Consider the following 20,044-nt stretch of genomic DNA (forward strand, 5'->3'; position numbering starts at 1 on the left):
CAGGTTGAAGTTGCCATTCCACTCAGACTTGACATTCTGACAGACTGTCATTTTGGGGAAATCTCGTTACATTGTTAGTTACATTTCCGCTACAGGAAATGCTTTAAAAACGTTTTTATGTCATAACGTAATCCGTATTAAAAGTCACTGGTGAATATTTATATTTTGGTGTTCCAGAGTTACGCACTGCTGATTTAAATCTGGCCTACTACTCCGTAGCCCCCACTTGCCCCTTTACGAAGAACCTACAGCCGAAGAGCTGCCGTTTGTTTGGTGTGTCCGTGTCAGTTACATTTGCATGTTACATTACAACATTAATCATACCAAGTTTCCAGATTCTCCATGTCAACCTGCATCCACTTTCACTTTGGACCCTTTGCAGCTGCATGCACTGTGGATTTGGATGATGTTTTTGAAGTGAAAGTTGTCTTTCCAAGCTGTCTGATCCAAAGTGATTCACTGTTTGTTTTAGGATTCTTCGCCAAAGTCACCAGCATCTCCGTACCAAATTGAATGTTTACCGGCTTTCACCTTAGGGGATGCCGGGTGACTTTGTGCTGGACTATTGTTTTTTTTTGCCTGGCCTGCCCTCCGCAATCTCTCTGTTCTTTTTCCACCCTGTAGAAAGAGTACAGGAGGGATCTAGAAGAGGGCGTGAAGGGTAAAGGGCTAACTGTGCTGGAGGAAACTCCCGAGCTTTTGAGAGCAAGGAATGCCACTCAAATCCTGTGCGAGGTACGACCGACTGGCTGGCTGGGGGATGGGACGACGGCCGTCGCAGCCCAGCCTTCTTAACTACGCTTTATCGCTGCACTAAAAAAAAAAAAAAAAAAAAAAAAAGGGACAATCTCTTGTGTCCCTGCTTGATGCCATCACTAATGTTTGAACCATCCTTTCTCTTTCTAAATCTAAAAATGAGTGTTCCCTTGCCTTCCCTGTAAAATACTTTCTTAACACTCACGATCATTACTTTATCTACTGATCACACGTGAAATTCTGGCTACAATATGCCATTGTCATTTTAAAGGTTTGGTGATTCGATACCAAAATAGGATGCAAAAATCGACTCTAAAAGGTAGGTTTGGGGGATTTTCGTTGGCTAGTTTTCATACCTTTTCACAAGGGTATCGATGAAAACCCGTTTTCATTACCAGAACAAAATAAGGGACGCAAAGCAATGCTTGTCAAAGATAAACTGGAGCATAAGACATCCGAAAACAAAACAAAAATGGCAAGATGATGATGATGATGATGCTTTTTAAAATAATGCTTTTAAAAAGGGGGCGAGATGATTGGAAGTGTCTGCATCCTCGCCCTCACATTAGAAACAACAGTTTTCTTTGTACGTTTATTGTTTTTGAGTGTCAAGATGAACAACATTTTCTTCACTTCGCACTCACATTGCAGTTAAACTATGCGCACATTTCAAACAACAGCAGCAATTTGAACAAATCCAAGCTGGAATAACCTCCTGGAGTTCATTCCGTTTACATTTCAATGGACAATTGGAACACAAACGCTTTGATGATATCCTCCAAAAGATCAATAAAAACGGGGAATGATGAAGAAGAAGAAAGGGCTTCTCATCAACAAGTCAAGTTTGCTGTATTGAAAACTTCCTTTTGCACTGACAACAGTGCAACTATTTTGAAGTGAAAATTTCTATATTTTTAGTGGCCACTTGAGAAAAAAATGGGACCTTTTGCATTCTATAAGAATTGCCAGCGGAGCTGATTTCTTCTACCAGACATTTTTAGAAGCATTAAAATAAAAATGACATGTCACGGCGTGACTGTCATGGGGAGACATTTTGGAATGAAAGGCACAGAATTTTGCTGAAAATCGTATATTATCACTTAATGTTATGATTAAAACAAAAGGGATCCTTTCAAACTTGAATTTGATAGCATAACCAGTATTTATAGTTGAAGTACCATTTAACTGGGCTCATCACTAAATTGACAATGAATTAAATAACTCTTCTTAATTTCAAATGTTCTCTTTTTGCAGTATGGCTGATGCAATTTGAATATTCTGTTTAATTACCCTGATCTTGAGTCATCTCTGTTCAATTTTTTTCTTTCTTCTAAAAACCATTTTTGGTTGACATGTTGAGTGCATTCTGGACAGCAAAATTCATATGAGGGTTTATGAAGGACAGGTTGCTCATGAATTATATCTTCGACACTGTACAACGTGGCAGGCAGCGTTGTATCACATCTGCTGATCAGTGGATGTTTGTACTTGTAGAGCACAATTTATTGGTGAAAGTCTGCCTATTCAATTTCTGAATGCGTAATTCTCAAAAACATTGTGGTGGGCCACATTACGGAGTGACATTTTAGGAAGAAAACATTTCTAAGATGTGTAACAGCCTGTAAAACCTTTTTTTCCCGGGGGTTTTTTTTTTCACCTTCTGTGATGTTGCAAGTATAAAGAATGACTATCATTTAATGCTAGATTAACAAAGGTATGTTTTATTTTTGAAGGGGTAAGGACCTGAGTCACATCTGGTTACTCAAATATAGAAACCCTCAGGTTCAATTCCAGAAATAGAATAGAAATTGAAAATATCGAGGGTGGACCAATCTTCTGGAATGAATTCTGCTTTTTTTTTTTTTTTTTTTGTCTGTATTTGGAGCACACACTATTTACAGTACAATAATAAATATATCAACCAACATTCCGACCCCACTGAAATCATCATAATTGAAGTTGGGAAATGTGTCCACAATCACAAATTCTTCCTTAACCCATGTTCCCCCAATAACCGCTGTAATATTTACTTTCTTTTCCAGCTTTAACATAAGCTCTGTTGTCCAATCGACCACTTGTGTGTTGTTGTTCTTCTTTTAATACCATTTTCCTTAACCCTCTAAGTGTTCTGGTTTTGCAGCCCCCACGCTCAGTGTGAATGAGTAGAAAAGCTCCCTTGATGACTTTAGCTGCCTTTGAGCAAGGCATTGTTTTTTTCTTTCCTGTGTCACTTTGTGTGACATTTGCAGAGAGAGTACAAGAAGTCGCTGGAGCAGGAGATCAAAGGCAAAGGATTGCTAGCGTTGGCCACCGACACCCCGGACTTCATGCGGGCGAGGAACGCCACCGACATCCTCAGTCAGGTCAGAACCGATCAATGTTTCCATGGCCAAACAGTTATTTATGCTCTCCGTAAACGTCTTTACCCAATCGGATGTCTCTAGAGATTATCCTGAGTGCTTATCTCGTGGTGCGGGGTGTGTTAAGAGTGATGGCAATCCCCAATCAGCTCGGAAAATGGTCAGGCCAACAGTCGTACATGTTAAACCTGTTCTGTTACAATCCCAAATCCTTCATTGTGTAGTGAACAGATTTTTCATATCATTTGGTGTGGGGTGTGTTAAGAGTGATTTCCCCCAAACCCTCTCAGAAAATGGTCAGGCCAACAATCATAAATGTTAAACCTATGCAGTATTTGCCATCACAAATCCTTGGGTGTGCGGTCAACCTGTTTTTTTACATCTTTAGTGGGATACACATACTTACAATCGGGTCAAATTGGAAGTCACCCTTAACACACTCCATGTCATAGGATGATCACTCTTAACACACACCAAACCACAAGATGTAAAAAAATAATAATAATAGTCAAACACACAAGGATATGCCAGAGTAAATATTGAATTGGTTTAGCATTTGCAATTGTCAGCCCAGGCCGTTTTCCAAGTAGGCCGCTTCTCCTCAGTAGGGTCGCGGGCGTGCCGGAGCCTATCCCAGCTATCTTCGGGCAGGAGGCGGGGCGCACCCTGAACTGGTTGCCAGCCGATCGCAGGGCACATACAAACAAACAACCATTCGCACTCATATTCACACCTACGGGTAATTTAGAGTTGTCAGTTAACCGACCACGCATGTTTTTGGGATGTGGGAGGAAACCGGAGTGCCCGGAGAAAACCCACGCAGGCACGGGGAGAACATGCAAACTCCACACAGGCGGGCCCCGGGGATTGAACCCCGCTCCTCAGAACTGTGAGGCTGACCCTCTAACCAGTCGCCCACCATCCCGCGGTATGGGTATACACTGCTATCAAATTCTCCACAAGACTCAGCAGACTGGATGTACTTTTGCTTTTCCAATGTGAAGACGTTTAGCTGGGAGCCTCAGGTTCTGCCCAACTTGGTCGTTCCTTGATCAAAAGTTATTACTCCGCAAAAACGGACCAATAATCTCGATTCTGCCATCCATCAGACCAAGTACAAGCACACGGCTGAGATGGACCGAGCCAGCTACACCACCGTCATCGATACTCCAGACATCATCCACGCTCAGCAGATGAAGAACATCATCAGCCAGGTAGGTTGTCCTCCTCCTCCCTCCCGGCCAATCGGCTCTCGAGTGTCTGTGCAGCAAAACCTGAATGTGGTTTCACCCAACAGAAAAAGTACAAGGAAGAGGCAGAGAAGACCATGTCTCAATATGTCCCCGTTCTGGACACCCCCGAGATGCAGAGAGTCCGTGAGAACCAGAAGAACTTCAGCACTGTAAGTAGAATGACGATTTGTAGTCATGCTTCTCAAATTGGGGCCTGGGGGACCCTTAGGGGGTCCGCGAGTCGTAGCTCGGACGTACACAAAATAGATTGCAATCAGTTATAGGAATTAAGTCCTTCTTTTACAAGAATAGTAGTATTATGAAATTCACTTGTTAAAATATGACTTTCTTTCATCATTAATTTTGACTTTAATATCATAATGCTACAATTTTATCAAGGAGAAATGCGAACAAAAGGCATACTATTACTGGAATAGTGTACTTTTTGAGAATATAGTCCAATATTTTAGGGAGTGAAAGACGTAATGTTAAAAGAATAAAGTTCATGCTTCATCTTTTTATCTTGACAAATACATACGTATTTGTATTTTTTACTTTTGTAAAGACTAAAATCAGACTTCTTTTCTAATACCAACAGCTATTTCTCCCTAAAAAAAGTTTTTTTTTTTTTTTTTTTTTATCATAGCATAACGAAAATAGGCAAATTTTTTATTCCTGTTATTTAGGAGAACACATTGTAGATAGTGTCAAAATCTAACTTTTTTTCCTTGAATCATTATGACTTTTTAGCCTGACAAAATACGTGTTTGGGTTTTTTTAGATTTTCTTCTTTTTGAGAAAAAATATGACTTTGTTAACTTAGCATTTCAACTTTCTCTCCAAAATATATTTTTTTTATTCTTATGACATTTAGGGGTGCACATGGTAGTTATGTTTCATTAAGCACTGGCAAAATATGACTTTATTCTCATAAGATTACGACTTTCTATCCTGAAAAATATGTCTGTTTGTACCAAAAACGTTTTGCAGAAAAAATACTTTATTCTCATATTATTACAACTTTTTCTCTAAAAAAAAAAATCCCCCCCAAAAGAATCAATGTTTTCATTATGTTTATTATTATTAATTAATTATTAATTTATTACTGTAACTTTTTTTTTCTCGAAAATTGGCAATTTTTACATTTCTGTGTTATTTAGGGGTACATAATAGTTATGTTCCAATGTCATTAGGATTATGAGGGAGTGCTTTGAAGAATTTCTCCCCTGTAAGGGGTCCCTGTACCCAAAAAGTTTGAGAAGGTTTGGGGGTGTATCTGGTTCTTACATTGGTCAGTGACTCTACCATAATCCTTAATCTACATATATAAATACTTGTTATTTATATGAGACCTAAGAGTATGGATGTTTATTTTGCTGTGAAGTCTTTTCTTTTTTTCTTTTAATTGTGTGTTTTCTTCCCGTAGCTTCAGTACCAGACTGACCTAAAACACATCATAAAGGGCAAAGGGTCTGCTGTAATCACCCCTGAAATTCTTCGCGTTAAAGAAAATACAAAGAATTTCAGCTTGGTATCTACTTCATGATATATATTTTAACACTCGACTGTTAACACAGTTTTTCTTCTTCGTTCATCATTTTTTAACCAGATCCTAATCCGTCCATCCTTGCGTTTTGTTTTTTGTTTGTTTGTTTGTTTTTTTACAATAATGACATCATCATGTTAGCAATGCAACGCCGCTAACCCATCCCTTGGCTATTCTCGCCATTGTTTCTTTCTTATCAGGTTTGATGTAATGCCGTGTGGTGATGGTTTTAATACAGTGGTAACTTGAATTACGCGTTTAATTCATTCTGTGACAAACTACAAACTAAATTTTTTTGTTTATCAAATAACATTTACCCATTGAAATACATTTAAATGCCATTAATCCGTTACAAGCACCAACAAAAACGCTGCCATTTTTTTACTAAAGAAAATAGCACTGTTTTGTCTAAACACATAATAAAAAGATAATGAAAATGGAAAGAAAGAAATGTTTCTGACACTTGCTCATAACTCCAATTGTGGCTCGTAGCCCAATGCAAAAAATCCGCAAAGTGAGGGCTCTTAACTTGGAAAAACACGTAAGTCAAGGAACCACTGTACATTTATTTGTTTTGTCCAAGTGTTGTTTATCTATAGGTGCTCTCATCGGTGAGGTAAGTACCAAGAAATGATACGAACTGTGCCGACAAATCCTTGGAGATCTCGAATTCGCTCGAGTTTTCTGCTCAATAACGAAGAATCAGACTATTTATTGCTTCTGCTTTTGCTTCTCATCCACCCACAAAACAAGATTCAATATAAAGAAGATTTGGGAGGAGGGACGGCTTTGCCCGAAACCCCCGAGATGGAGAGAGTTAAACGAAACCAGAGGAACGTTAGCACGGTACTCCATCTCGAGTCCTTTATTGAGTCATCTCTCCATATTCCCCTCAAGATATATATGACTTTACTATTCCCTTGACATTCATTTTAATCCAATGCTTCCTAAACTTGGGTTTTCTCTATTAACCGTGTTTGTTAATTGGTTCCTGGAATTCCCCCCAAATAGTTCTGTTAACTTGTGGAAACCAGTTGTTGGGACATGTCAAGCAAACCAGGTCCCAAGAAGACTTTTTTTTTTTCCCAGATCTAAGCTCTAGGTGTTAGGGGGGGAGAAATGGTATGGGACTGTACTGGGTTTGCTAAATCTGGGCATACACTGTACGATTTTAAGCCTACACCTGTAGGTGTAGGCTTTCAAACCATCGCAGAATGTCAAAACAAATCAAGACGAAGGCATTTCCGTCCTCCGTGGACTCGACATACTCAAAGCTTCATCTGTGCTAAAAACTCAAGAGAAATTCAAATGTAGATGCACAAATCCCTTCGTAGCAGGAATATAGCCAACTGTTTGTCTATTTTACACAGACGAAGAGATGGGACAAGGTTCGGCCAGGGGAAAATCCAGTTGTAACTCTGCTTCCATTGTACAAGATCACTGTCGGGACTGAATTTCTGCTGCACCTGAAACTTAATCAGACAGTTGTATGAAATCGGCCCACAAAATGAGTCGGATATTGATAGCTTTGGAAGGACATGTTATGGATGCAATATTTTTATCCATGATTCAAGACTTGTTCACACAAGTTAAACTCCAGTATTTTGTCTAGGACACCTTCTCATTTGGGTGAATTCCCTAGTGAAGGTTCAACAAAATGCAAACCCTGGAATTTGCCCTAACTGGCTTCTTCAAACCAGACTTGTGGCTTGAGAACAGATTTATTTTGTTACTAAATGTCGAGAAAATGTCTCCGAAGGATTCTGGTCATACCTTATAATAACTGTTTCGGAAAGGATACACTTTGGTATGGATAATTCAAAGGTGGTTCACACAAGTTAACAACCTCAGTTATTTACCCTCTCTCATGATTTAATGATTAATCCAATCTAAACCTGGAATAATCAACTGTAAAAACAAACTCCAACCGCCTGTTATAAAATGGACACTAATGTGAGTGACTGGATGGACATCTTTGGAAGGTTTGTTTTTGACTTTGTACCTGTATAACATTTTGCAATGGGCAGATACAGTACAAGGATTCTCTGAGTCAAGGCACGGCCATACCAGATCTTCCCGAGGTGAAGCGGGCCCGAGAAACCCAGAAGAATATCAGCTCGGTAGAGGACCAGATCTCCTTATGATCCCTTCTCTTTACTCCCCTTACAATCATCAGCCCTGCAATCCTCTCACCTTCCCAACTCAGAAGTCTAGTACTTCCCATCTTCCATCCTAACTAAAATTCTCGTGTCATCGCTCCTTCCTCTTCACCAGTGTTGGTTAATGTCTTTGTTTGAAAGTGACATTTCTCCAAATGATAACCCCTTCCATATTTCTTCAAATAATCTGCCTGCTTGAAATGTCTTTTTACATCTTTAAGCAAGATTCCAACAAATCCTGTTATTACCTGGTAAGTATAATTTTTGGGCGTTGTATCAACATTTTGTCTGCAGCTTTTAGCATCATACCAAGTCTTTTATAGAGGTTTTCATAAATTTTGTGGCATAGCGTTTTTGACTGTCAACCAAGTACAAGAAAAGAAAGACAAGTAGACAAACTAGTTGATTTAGTGACCGAATGCACTTCAATGTAGAGATTTTGTCTTCAGACTACTACCACTATAAGCCTGTATGGACAGTTATTGTTACTCATGCAGGTCTAGAACATATTGGCTACTTACACTGGCTACATGTTGTTGTCTTACTTAGGACAACAGAAGTCTAATCTCTAAAATTACAACGGTAGAATGCTGCCTTTGATTAGTTTCTTCTTCCTGCATTAAGTGGTATAATGTGGGAGGAGTGTCCCAGCGTCAGTCTTTCTAAAGTCCAAACTAGTCTAAGTTGATATGAAAAAGAGATACAAAGAGATGAGGCACATTGGTATTAGAGATACCAGCGATTCACAGTAGTGGTAATTTTTGGAAAGGACTTGTTACGCACTTTACAGACCCAAAATTTTGGTCCATTATTCACAGTTTTAGCTAGCTCTGTTCCCACAAGTTAACAACTTCAGTCATGCTTTCTTGAGTGATCAGATCACATTCTGAAATAAACAACAATGTATTTTAAAAATGAGGCAGGCCTGTGGTCGCCAGAGATTCTGAGAACTGATAGTTTGGGAAAGCACTGTTTCAGTTTTAGACTTGTTCACACAATACTTCAGTCATGTTTTGCTGATTGATCAGCTCCAAACCTGAAATAATCAACTAGATAATAATCTATCTCGAAAACAAACTTTAGCTGCCTGTATTGACATTGACACTAACATTGTGAGTGAATGGATGGATGTGTGTGAGTGTTGTCTTTGACTCTGTACCTGTGTAACATTTTTCAACGGGCAGATACAGTACAAGGATTCTCTGACTCAAGCTACGGCCATACCAGATCTCCCCGAGGTGACGCGGGTCCGAGAAACCCAGAAGAATATTAGCTCGGTAGCGGAAAGATCTCCTTATGTCCCAATACTCTTACCCTCTTTACAGTCATCATCCCCTACAATCCTCTCACCTTCCCCAAATGCCTTTCCCAACTCGGAAGTCCAGTACTTCACATCTTCCATTCTAAGAGTCTCGTGTCATCATCCCTCCTCTTGACCGGTGTTGGCTGTTGTTTGGAACTGACTTTTCTCCACATTTTAATCCCTTCCATATTTTCTTAAAGATGCCTGCTTGAAGTCTTTCGGCAAGATCCCGACTGATACTGTTGATTAAAAACTGGCTGGTCATAATACATATGGTAGGATTTCAAACACGAGCTATACTATTGACAGTTAACCATCGAATTCGCCCAACAGGACAGCTTCCAGCCAAAATCATTGACCTGTTCAATTTCGTCTGTGGGTCCTTGGAAAAATACATTCCCAGCCACCATTGAGTCAGATACCTTAATGTCAAGCTCTTTTTATGTCTTTAAATTAGCACAAAGAGTAGAACAACAATAGACCAATGGTAGATGGATGACCATGCCAGGTCTGTACACCCAAATCCCAGTGTCGGTCGGGCTCTATCTCTTCTAAAAACTACTTTCATTGTCACCATGTTTGATTTATTTTTTATTTTTTTGTCTCGTTCCAAAGCTGCAATACAAGGAAGATGTGGGACGAGGCACGTCGGTGTCGGAGACGCCAGAGATGGAACGCGTTAGACGCAATCAGCAAAATATTAGCACGGTATCCCCAAAAGAGTGAACCCCAACCTCCCCTCTGGCTCATTTCACTCCCCTTAAAAACCACCGTAACAACTCTCTCTCCAGTCTCATCCAAAGTCTTACCTGGCATTATAACCCCAGTGGCCTAACATGCTTCTTCATTTCCCAGGGTGTTTTTAAAAAAAAAAAAAAAAAAAAAAAAAAAAAAAGCTTAATGTCCTGTTGTGTTCTTTCATACTGTGCTGTGTTTTCTGTTTTAGAATTATTTGTCCCTTGACTGATGCCTGCTCTTTATCTTCTTGAGGTTGATCAAACACAGGGACTCTCTGCACCGCCGCACAACCATACCTGACCTTTTTTTGTTTTTACTTTTTAACCAAGTATAAACCCTGGAATTCACTTTATATTTTTACTTTTAAACCAAAAGGATTAATTCCCTGTTTAAGTTTGTCAATGAGTAAGACCTTTTTTGCGCGTCCTGTTAAGATAGAAATGTCCCTCCAATTTCGTGTTGAACAGAGACACTGTTGTCGGGGGCTGATTTTTAATTTTTATGTTTTTCTAACAAAGTATCAGACCTGGAAATCACTTAAAATGGCTGCTTGAAATTCAAATGGCAGACTTCCTTATCAATTTCGGGCATGGGTCCGTGAGACTTTTTCGTGTGTGCTGTTATGATAGACAACACCAACCAGTTTCATGTTAATTGGTGAAACTTTTGCCAAGGGCAATTTTTTTTTTTCTGACTTTTTACAGCTTTCTAACAAAGTACGAACCCTAGAACCCTAACTGCTTCAAAGCAAATGGCCAACTTCCTGTTCAAGTTCAGTCATACGTCCTTGAGACTTGTCATGCATCCAGTCATACTTGACATGTCTACTCCATTTCATGTTTATCAATGTAACTGTTTTAAGGGGCAGATTTTTGTTGTTGTTTTGTTTGTTTTTTTTACTAACTTTCTAACAAAGTACAATCCCTAAAATTTGCAGCTTCAAGCCAAAATGGCCTACTTCCTGTTTGACTTCAGTCATGAATCTTTTTCAAGTGTCCTGTCATAATAGACATGTCCAGCCAATCTCGTGTTTATCAGGGAAACTGTTTTTTTCTTCTTCACTAACTTTCTATCTAAGAATGAGCTCTGTAATTCGCTACGTCAAACCTCAATGGTGGACTGCCTGTTATGTTTTAGTCATGGGCTTTTTAGGCTTTTTCACATCTACATGTGTACCTGTCATGACAGACATGTTCACACAATTTCATGTTGATTGGTAAAACTGTTGTCGGGCGCTAGTTGTTTTTGTAACTTTTCAACAAAGTACAACCCCTAGAATTCGCCACTTCGAAACCAAACGGCTGACTTCCTGTTCAATTTCATTCATGGGTCCTTGAGACTTTTTCGTGTGTCCAGCATGCTAGACACGTCCACCCAGTTTCATATTGATCGGAAAACTGTCATCAGGGGGCTGTTATTTTTTTCTCTAACTTTCCAGCAAAGTACGAGCCCTGGACTTCGCTCCTTCAAACCAAAACGACTGACTTCCTGTTCAATTTCATTTATAAGTCCCGGAGACTTTTTCTTGCGTCCGGTCATGCTAGACCTGTCCACCCAATTTCGTGTTAATTGGTGAAACTGTTGTCACGGGCAGATTTTTTTAAATATATTTTTTTATCAAACTTTCTAACAAAGTACGAGCCCTAAAATACGCAGATTCATACCAAAATGGTCGACTGTTTAATTTCCCAATTAAGAGTTTCTCGGGGAAACCGGTGTTTATGTGTTAATGTCCTGTTTTTTTGGGTTTTTTTTTTTTTTTTTGGGTGTTGTGCTGTGTTGTCTTTTTTAATCCTATTTATTTTGTTTCTTAACTGACACTTGGTCTTTACCTTCTTGGGATAGGTAAAATACAGGGACTCCCTGGATCGCGGCACGGCCATTCCGGACCTGCCGGAAGTGAAGCGGGTCAAACAGACCCAGAGGCACATCAGCTCGGTAGTGGAACGCCACCCGAAAAAAGCGTGTGCTCCTAACAAGAGTGGACAATAGCGACCATTCGCTTCACCCACAAATCTAATCATGCTTGAACTTGCTTCATCTAAGGCGCAGACTTTCCTGAACCTGAACCATCTTCACCTCTTAAACCCTAATACAAACTTCCATCCTCCCACCCTCTAACCCACAGTCCCACTTGACCACAAATGTCAAGTAGCCTGCTAATGTGTGAGGAGTGTGTTGGAGACCCTCATCTTGAATGACTCCATAGCAGGGGTTGGCAAAGGCTGCATTTTGCATTTGATTTTTAGATTTAAAAAAAAAAAAAAAAAAAAAATATGTGCTTAAAATAGGTCATTTCTAATATTTTTTAGTTATTTATAATTAATTATAATTAATAAAATGAATGAAAAATGTTAAATGTCTAGTAAAGTAGTTAATTTTAAAAGAAAGATAATTCATACTCATTTCGTGTTATTTTTAATTAACTGATTACTTAATGCATAAATATAAATCTTTATCATAATAATAATATGCAGCACGGTAAGATGACTGGTTAGCACATCTGCCTCACTGTTCTGAGGACCCGGGTTCAAATCCTGCCTCACCTGTGTGGAGTTTACATTTTCTCCCGTAAGTGTGAATGTGAGTTGGCTGGCGACCAGTTCAGGGTGTACCCCGCCACCCGCCCAGAGGTCTTATTTTCAATTGTTTTTCTAATCAATTAATCAAATAATGATAAATCAAAGCAATTTCAATGTATATGTAAATGTGTTTATTTCCTAGTCATTTGTATTTTATTTACAATAAATAAGTTCAGCAAATATTTAGTGGGACAAAATGAATAGAGAATAAAAAAAATAAAAAATACATGAATGAATAAATGAAAAAAAGTGGAGTAATTATTATTTAATTAATTAATTGTATAAATGAAAACCTAAATTAAAAAATGAGTACATTAATTCAACAAATATTACAGGTCTCTTGTACATGAAATGCTCAGTAGGTTCAAGATTGGCCACACTTGTGCACCCCTGCTCTATAGGACCAGTTTCTCAGATGTCACTTCTATGTCACGAAAAAATATTGAAAAAATAAAAAAATCTAGCTTTCTGCTTTTGGTGAGCTGTCCAAATAGTCTGGAAGCTTCCTCTGTTGAAAGTAGTCCTATAGCTATGTGATGGTGATGTTGTTTTTTCCTGGTACCCAGTCTGACCACCGCCCCCTTCTTCCCCATTTCAGGTGTTTTATAAGGACAGCTCGGCCAAGGGAACCCCTGTGGTGTTCACTCCAGAGATGGAGCGAGTCAAACGGAACCAAGAGAACATTAGCTCGGTACCTTGAGAAGCACAGCAAGAACAATGTTCCTTTTCTTCTTTTCCCTTTACACAACTTAACTCCTTTGTCTAACGAACATGTCGTCCAAGTCCAGGTGCAGTGTGCAGGATTTAGCGTCTTCGATCAGCCAAGAAGTCATTTGTAGTCCATGACAGTGAACCAATGCCTTTTTGTGACATTTTCTGTACAAAATAACTAAAACTGCTGGCTGAAAACTCTGATGCATAGAAAGGTTCAGATAGGTGGACAGCAGGACTAAAGATAAAGAGTTTTTTTGCAATATATGAATCTATGTATCACTGAGTCAAAAATGTCATAAAAAGGCTAGTAGGAAAGTAGTGGTTGGTATTTTTGGACATTTATTTGATTTTATTTATTAATTTCATACGATGACTGGTTTTGGGATCAAACTACATTTTTAGGGTTGGCATTTAGTATTTGCAAATTTTTGCTCTTCACCGGAGGAGGGAGAGAGTCTTCGTCCCGAACGCTTACGAATAGAAACAGATCCTCAACTAACTGGATCCTCCTAAATCCTTCACACTGGTTCTTGGTATTTATTCCCTGCCCCTCCACCCTAGTCGTTTTAATCCCACACCTGAAGTATATATATATATATGTGCACTTCCACAGCACTAACCTCTTTGTCGTGCAAAACCACGTCTTCTTGTCCCCCGTCCAGCCCCTGCTGAATTTTTTGGGATGTTTATTCATGTTTTTAAATACGCTAATTAATTAATTCTTGTACCCCAGTAACATCTTGGGTCGCTCTTGTCAGTGAGTCCTGTCGCTATCAACTGTTCAAATAGCTTCGCTAAAATTTGCCTTCATAGCCACCTCACTGGATTTCCCCACTTTCCTGCCAGGTGCTGTATTCCGACAGCTTCCGCAAGCAGGTCCAGGGCAAGGCCGCCTTCGTTCTGGACACCCCGGAGATGAGGCGTGTCAGAGAAACCCAGCGCATCATATCTGGAGTAAGCCAAGCAATTATTTATTTTTGGGTAATACATCGCAGAGGTGGGAATAAGTCATAAGTAACTCTCTAGTATTAATCTTCAAGTTTAGAGCAAGTTAGTGTGGAAATAATCAGGCAAGTCAATTTCTCACTAAATTTCAAGCTTATTAAATCAGTACTTGGGTTAGGTAAATCGTAAGTCAAATTGAGACTCATCAATACCAAACAAAACTCAAGTGCAATCTTTCTTGCTTAGCAGCTAATAGGTGAGCAAATCCCACTTCCTAAAATTGCCAACTAAAGTCTGCCTGGAGTGAAGTCACGGGACTTCAGTCCCCCACAACTGATACATTGATGTAGGACATTTGGTGACCCTTATCTGTCTTTCAGGTGCGATACCACGAGGACTTCGAGAAGACCAAGGGCAGCTTTACGCCCACCACCACTGACCTGATAACAGAGCGTGTGAAAAAGAACACGCAGGACTTTAGCGATATCAACTACCGCGGCATCCAGAGGCGCGTAGTAGAGATGGAAAGGAGGCGCGCCGTTGAGCATGACCAGGAGACCATCACTGGTAAGACATCTCAGGGTTACTGGATCAAGACTCTCACACCTGGTTTACAGTACTGTGCTATCTTGACTTGTATGTTTAATTTGTTCCGAGACCAAGCTCTTAACTCAGTTATCTTATGTATTAAATCAATTTAATCAAAGCACTAAATTTGAATTGGTCCTTGGAACCTGCAGTGTAGACGGAACAGTGGAGCTTTTGGCTACCACATCTGCCTCATAGTCAAAGTTTCTGTGTTTAAATTTTGGCCTTGATAAGCTTAATTGAAATTGACTAAATCCCTGATTTGGCCACCTTGTGTCCCTTTAGATCTGCGAGTGTGGCGTACCAACCCCGGTTCAGTGTTTGACTACGACCCAGCCGAGGACAACATCCAGTCCAGGAGTCTGCACCTGATGTCAGGTAAGTTGTGAATTGAAAATCTGGATCTTAACCCCAGTGATTCTCAAGTGAACATGTCCAAGATATACGGACATTTTGCCTTGAGGGTGAACCCAGAACAAACTAAATAAGGTGCCAATTAGACTGGTAATGAGTACTTGTTCTTGTCTTCTGGAGTGTTCCTGTTTCGAGAAGCAAGCCTAGTCCATGGTCCTTTCCTTGTATTTCTTCTAGTCAGAGTTGGGAGTAGGTTGGTGTCGTACCAGAATCACTTAGCTCAAAGAATGAGGCCTCAAGTCATTAGGAATCGCGCAACTACCTCATAAGACAAGCCAGCCTGATTCATCGCCTTTGACACCTCTGAACCTCATAGGCTGGTAGTAAGTTGGTATAGTACCAGAAGGACTTACCGCAAAGAAGTAGGACATAAGTCAGTAGAAATGACACTCCAGGGCACCTGCCTCATATGACAAGTCAGTCTGGTTCATGGTCCTTGCACCTCTTCGAACCATAATTGGTAATAGGTGGGGTAGTACCAGAAGAAGTTACCTTAAAGGACTCAAAATCGAGTCCATAGGTCTCACACTCCAGTACCAGAAAGATTCTGGTAAGACAAAAAGGTCTGGTTCATGGTCATCGTAAACTCTTCAAACCAGTGTTGGTAGTTGGTCAGCGTAGTACCTGAACGACAAAGAATTGACTTGAGTCAATGGGAGTCCTATTGACTCATGTCAATAATACCAGAATGAGTTACTTCAAAGAACTAGAACTCAAGTCAATAGGAATGACACTCTGAAGCACCCTTCTGGTAATACAAGCCATCCTGGTGCATTTCCTTAGACCTCTCTGAAGCTCAAGAGTTGATAGTAGTAGTATCCAGAAGGCTTTACCTCAAAGAAGCCAGCCTGGTCCTGCTCCTTGTACCTATTTGCAACAGAGTTGGTAGTTGGTTGGTGTAGTACCAAAAGGACAAAGAATTTGAACCACTGGAGTTGGTAGTAGGCCTATATAGTACCACAAGAACCTACCCCAAACTACCAATAAGAATCTCACACAAGAGCACCTTTCCAGAGTCTCTAATTTTATTGTTTGACCCTAGTCCAAGCCCAGCGTCGCAGCAAGGAGCACTCCCGCTCCACCAGTGCCCTCAGCGGCCTGGCAGATGAGAAATCTGAGATTTCCCAGGACCCCGACCACCATATGTCCCTCTACAGCAACGGATTCGTCACCTCCTCCGGATTCGTCACCTCATCTATGGGTGAAGCTCTAATGACCGACTAAAATCCCGTTTGACTGGTAACTTGTAAACGTGACTTCCTGCGCTTTTTCTTAGCGGGTTACCAGCACGCTAAGACCGTGGAGCTGCAGCAGAGGTCCTCGTCCGTGGCCACCCAGCAGACTACCGTCTCCTCAATCCCCTCGCATCCCTCTACCACTGGGGTATGTAACACATACTCCAACACTGTTGAGATTTATTTTTATTTCAATTATGAACATAATTTAAAATTATTTTCTTTTCAATTCAAATAACAAATGCTAAGGTGCTATTCCCTGCCACATTTTAGGCTCCATCAACGGCATTTTTTTACCAAAACGTTTTGGGAGAATTACACAGAAATTAAAATTTGAGAGTATTATTAAATTAATTTAAATTAAGAGATTTTTAAATGTCATATTAAAAAAAGAAATATACTATTACGAATGTGCCATTTCCCCAGATTTTAGGCCTCTTTAAAACCGATTTTTATTCATTAAAAAAATGAAATTTTAAATATTGTAATTAGTTCCAAACAAATGTTTTATATTTAAATTAAGAGATTTTAAAAATTTTAAATAAAAAAAGCAATTAAAGAAAAATACCAAGCTGCCATTGCATTGCCATATTTTGGGCCCCATCAAGTGTTTTTTAAATAAAAAAAAAAAGAGAGAGAGATTTTAAAAAATAACTAATTTCTTTATGAAATAATGATTTTTGTTTTATTGTTAAAAAAACACATTTCAAAATACTAAGTTGCCATTCCCTCTGCACATTTTTGGCACCATCAATAGCTCAGACTAAAAATATTCGACAATTTAAAAAACATTGTTTCTAAAAACCATGTTTTATTCAACTGGTTTAAAATATATTTAAGGACAGGAGAAGAAGCATGCAGGACAAGGGACATCAACCCGGTTGTACAACTGAAGTCTGGTGGGAGGGACTATGCAAATTATAAAAGTCTATAGGACGAGTATGAGAGTGAGGGGATACCCAAGCAATTCACACATTCATGAGTTATTTGTCGCAATAAGTGAGTGCCCCCACACCCGAAAACATCCCAGGGGTGTGTGCCTGCGGACACATGGAAGTGAATTGACACCGTTTCGCATGCAAAATCGCGGAGGCTGAGGACCCCACCCAATCAATCGAGGGTCGTGATCGGGCCCAGGGGTTCACCCGAGAGCAGCCCGGCGGATGGGATACGTCCCACACCGAAGGACCCAGGGCGGTCCGCCGGCCCCACCGAGACCCCATGACAACCGGCCACCCGGAGGAGGCCGCAGGGACCCAATGCCATAACCCCCGCCCCCAAACAAGGCAGGGACGAAAACCCTGGTGCATTTCCTTAGACCTCTCTGAACCTCAAGAGTTGATAATAGTCATATCAGAAGGCTTTACCTCAAAGAACTAGGACTCAAATCAGTAGAAATAACACTCCAGAACACCTTCCTAATAAGACAAGCCAGCCTGGTCCTGGTCCTGCTCCTTGTACCTAATATTGGTCTAAGTCCAGACATGCATCAGCTCTATCAATATTTCATGAAAGATGATAAATAGCATGCACTTATACTAGCACTCAAGCTAAAGCACTTCTTACATTCTGGGTCTTTTATCTACTGTATCCCTGAACCTCACTTTCTGGGATGTTGGTCCAGTGTTGCACTGACTGATCAGTAAAAAGTGAAACTAAACCTAGATTTAGACCAGTATTCATCTGAAACAGATGCCTTTTCTGTATCCATATCTGCACTTAAAATGACAAAACTTGAGTTAGCCCTCTCAGTTGCTCATTTATTGTCTGTCCAGTCTTCTTTTCCCTGGACGTCCTCCAAGTAGGGTCCTAACACTTTCGTCCGGTTGTAGAAAACGGTGCGCGCCATGTACGACTACCTGGCGGCCGACAGCGACGAGGTTTCCTTCAAGGACAGCGACGTCATCGTCAACGTGCAGTCCATTGACGAGGGCTGGATGTACGGAACCGTGCAGCGCACCGGCAAGACCGGCATGCTGCCCGCCAACTACGTGGAGGCCGTCTAAACGGGAAAAAAAATTGTGTGTGCAACGTGTGTGCTAATTGTTTGTGGAGTTTGTCACTTTGTGTCGCCTGTGAAGCCCAAAATCAGATGAGACTCTTTTCGAAATGACCTCGCTTCTTTCCCCCGTGCATCCTGACCCATTACTGTGTATAAATCATAAACCCCAAAAATAATATATATCGTCAGTGTTGTATGGAGTGGTGAAACAATCGGCTACGACTCCTCTACGTTTAATAATCTCACATATCAAATGATGTCCCTCCACCATCAAAGCTCTCTTGAGTTGGAACAGAAAAATATCCAGTTTCCCTCCTTTAACTGAACCCTGACCACTAACTAGCCCACTAACTAGTACATTAGTAGTACTAGTAGTACACTACAAGTACAAGTACTAGTCCAGTGTGTGTTTTGGTTTTCGATGGCAAAGTGTAAATCTTCGCCAGTAGCTAATAAAGCCAACTTCCTGCAGTACTCTGCCTGTTGTCTTGTTTCTTCTTGATAAAAAGCTGTATTATGAAAATAGTCATATTTTTCCCAAAAATAACTTTTTTTTTCTAGACAAAAAGTCATAATATTCCAAGAATAGTATTATTTTGTTTAGATAAAAAGCAGTACTGTCGGACTATAAAACGCGCCGGATCATAAAATGCACTATCAATGAATGGGTCTATTTTCATAAATAAGGGGCACTGGATTATAAGGCGCATTAAGAAAAACAAAACAGATAAGTCACTTATACACACACCATAATATTATCTTGAAGCACAGTATTACTCCGTGAGCCTGCTGACTACGGTAACCGTAATGCTCCGACAATCAATCAAGCGGTGCGGCTTGATATATATATATATATATATGTCAAAATACTAAAATATTTTGACCGATTTTTGAGCGCCGTGTACCACATAAAATTGGTTCAAGGTCAGTAAGCACAACCAGAATTCATACATAAGGCGCACCAGATTACAAGGTGCACTGTCGATTTTAGAGAAGATTTAAGGATTTGAAGTGCACTTTATAGTCTGAAAAATGCAGTAATATATGAAGTCATATTTTTCAAGGTAAAAAGTTTTTTGTTTTTTTAGAGCAAAGTTGTAATGAAAATAGCGACATTATTTTAAGATAAAAATTTGTAATATTACAGGAATACAGTAATCCCTCGCTACATCACAATTCATGTTGCATACTTTTTTCAAGAGATCAGTGTAGTGCAGTTACTCACCTGCACATTTCTGATTCAGCTGTATAGACTAAAGGAGAAATGAAATGTGTCAGCAATGACTCACAGGTCAAGTTTAGCAGAAAAATAAATTAAAGTAAACAAAAAAATTTTTTTCATAATTTGAAGGTTTTTTGTTTTTTTAAAAAAAAGAACCCCCCCCCCAAAATAAACATCTAAATATTGCTACAAAATGTATACATTCAAGTGTATTACTTTATATAAGCAAGATATATATATTTTTTTTT

The 20,044-nt window shown here is 39.8% G+C and overlaps 1 protein-coding gene across 13 annotated transcripts in view; it reads left to right on the top strand.

The window, feature by feature from the left end:
- Positions 1–19,490, top strand: part of neb (nebulin) — a 96,951-nt gene extending 77,461 nt beyond the window's left edge. For 3 of the 13 annotated variants that reach the window (XM_061691298.1, XM_061691304.1, XM_061691303.1), the window contains 17 exons: positions 625–735; positions 3,006–3,119; positions 4,226–4,330; positions 4,414–4,518; positions 5,775–5,879; positions 6,648–6,740; positions 7,922–8,014; positions 9,238–9,330; positions 9,972–10,064; positions 11,940–12,032; positions 13,275–13,367; positions 14,237–14,344; positions 14,716–14,902; positions 15,209–15,301; positions 16,380–16,538; positions 16,614–16,720; positions 18,405–19,489. In XM_061691298.1, the coding sequence (XP_061547282.1) occupies positions 625–735; positions 3,006–3,119; positions 4,226–4,330; positions 4,414–4,518; positions 5,775–5,879; positions 6,648–6,740; positions 7,922–8,014; positions 9,238–9,330; positions 9,972–10,064; positions 11,940–12,032; positions 13,275–13,367; positions 14,237–14,344; positions 14,716–14,902; positions 15,209–15,301; positions 16,380–16,538; positions 16,614–16,720; positions 18,405–18,578 (1,926 nt within the window). In that variant the 3' untranslated portion in view covers positions 18,579–19,489. Of the gene's footprint in view, positions 1–624; positions 736–3,005; positions 3,120–4,225; positions 4,331–4,413; positions 4,519–5,774; positions 5,880–6,647; positions 6,741–7,921; positions 8,015–9,237; positions 9,331–9,971; positions 10,065–11,939; positions 12,033–13,274; positions 13,368–14,236; positions 14,345–14,715; positions 14,903–15,208; positions 15,302–16,379; positions 16,539–16,613; positions 16,721–18,404 lie in introns of all 13 variants that reach the window. The other 10 variants (XM_061691299.1, XM_061691307.1, XM_061691308.1 and 7 more) reach the window with 9 other exon arrangements.
- The last annotated feature ends 554 nt before the right edge of the window (positions 19,491–20,044 follow it).

Source organism: Phycodurus eques, chromosome 12, assembly GCF_024500275.1.
Source record: "Phycodurus eques isolate BA_2022a chromosome 12, UOR_Pequ_1.1, whole genome shotgun sequence".
Lineage (NCBI taxonomy): Eukaryota > Metazoa > Chordata > Actinopteri > Syngnathiformes > Syngnathidae > Phycodurus > Phycodurus eques.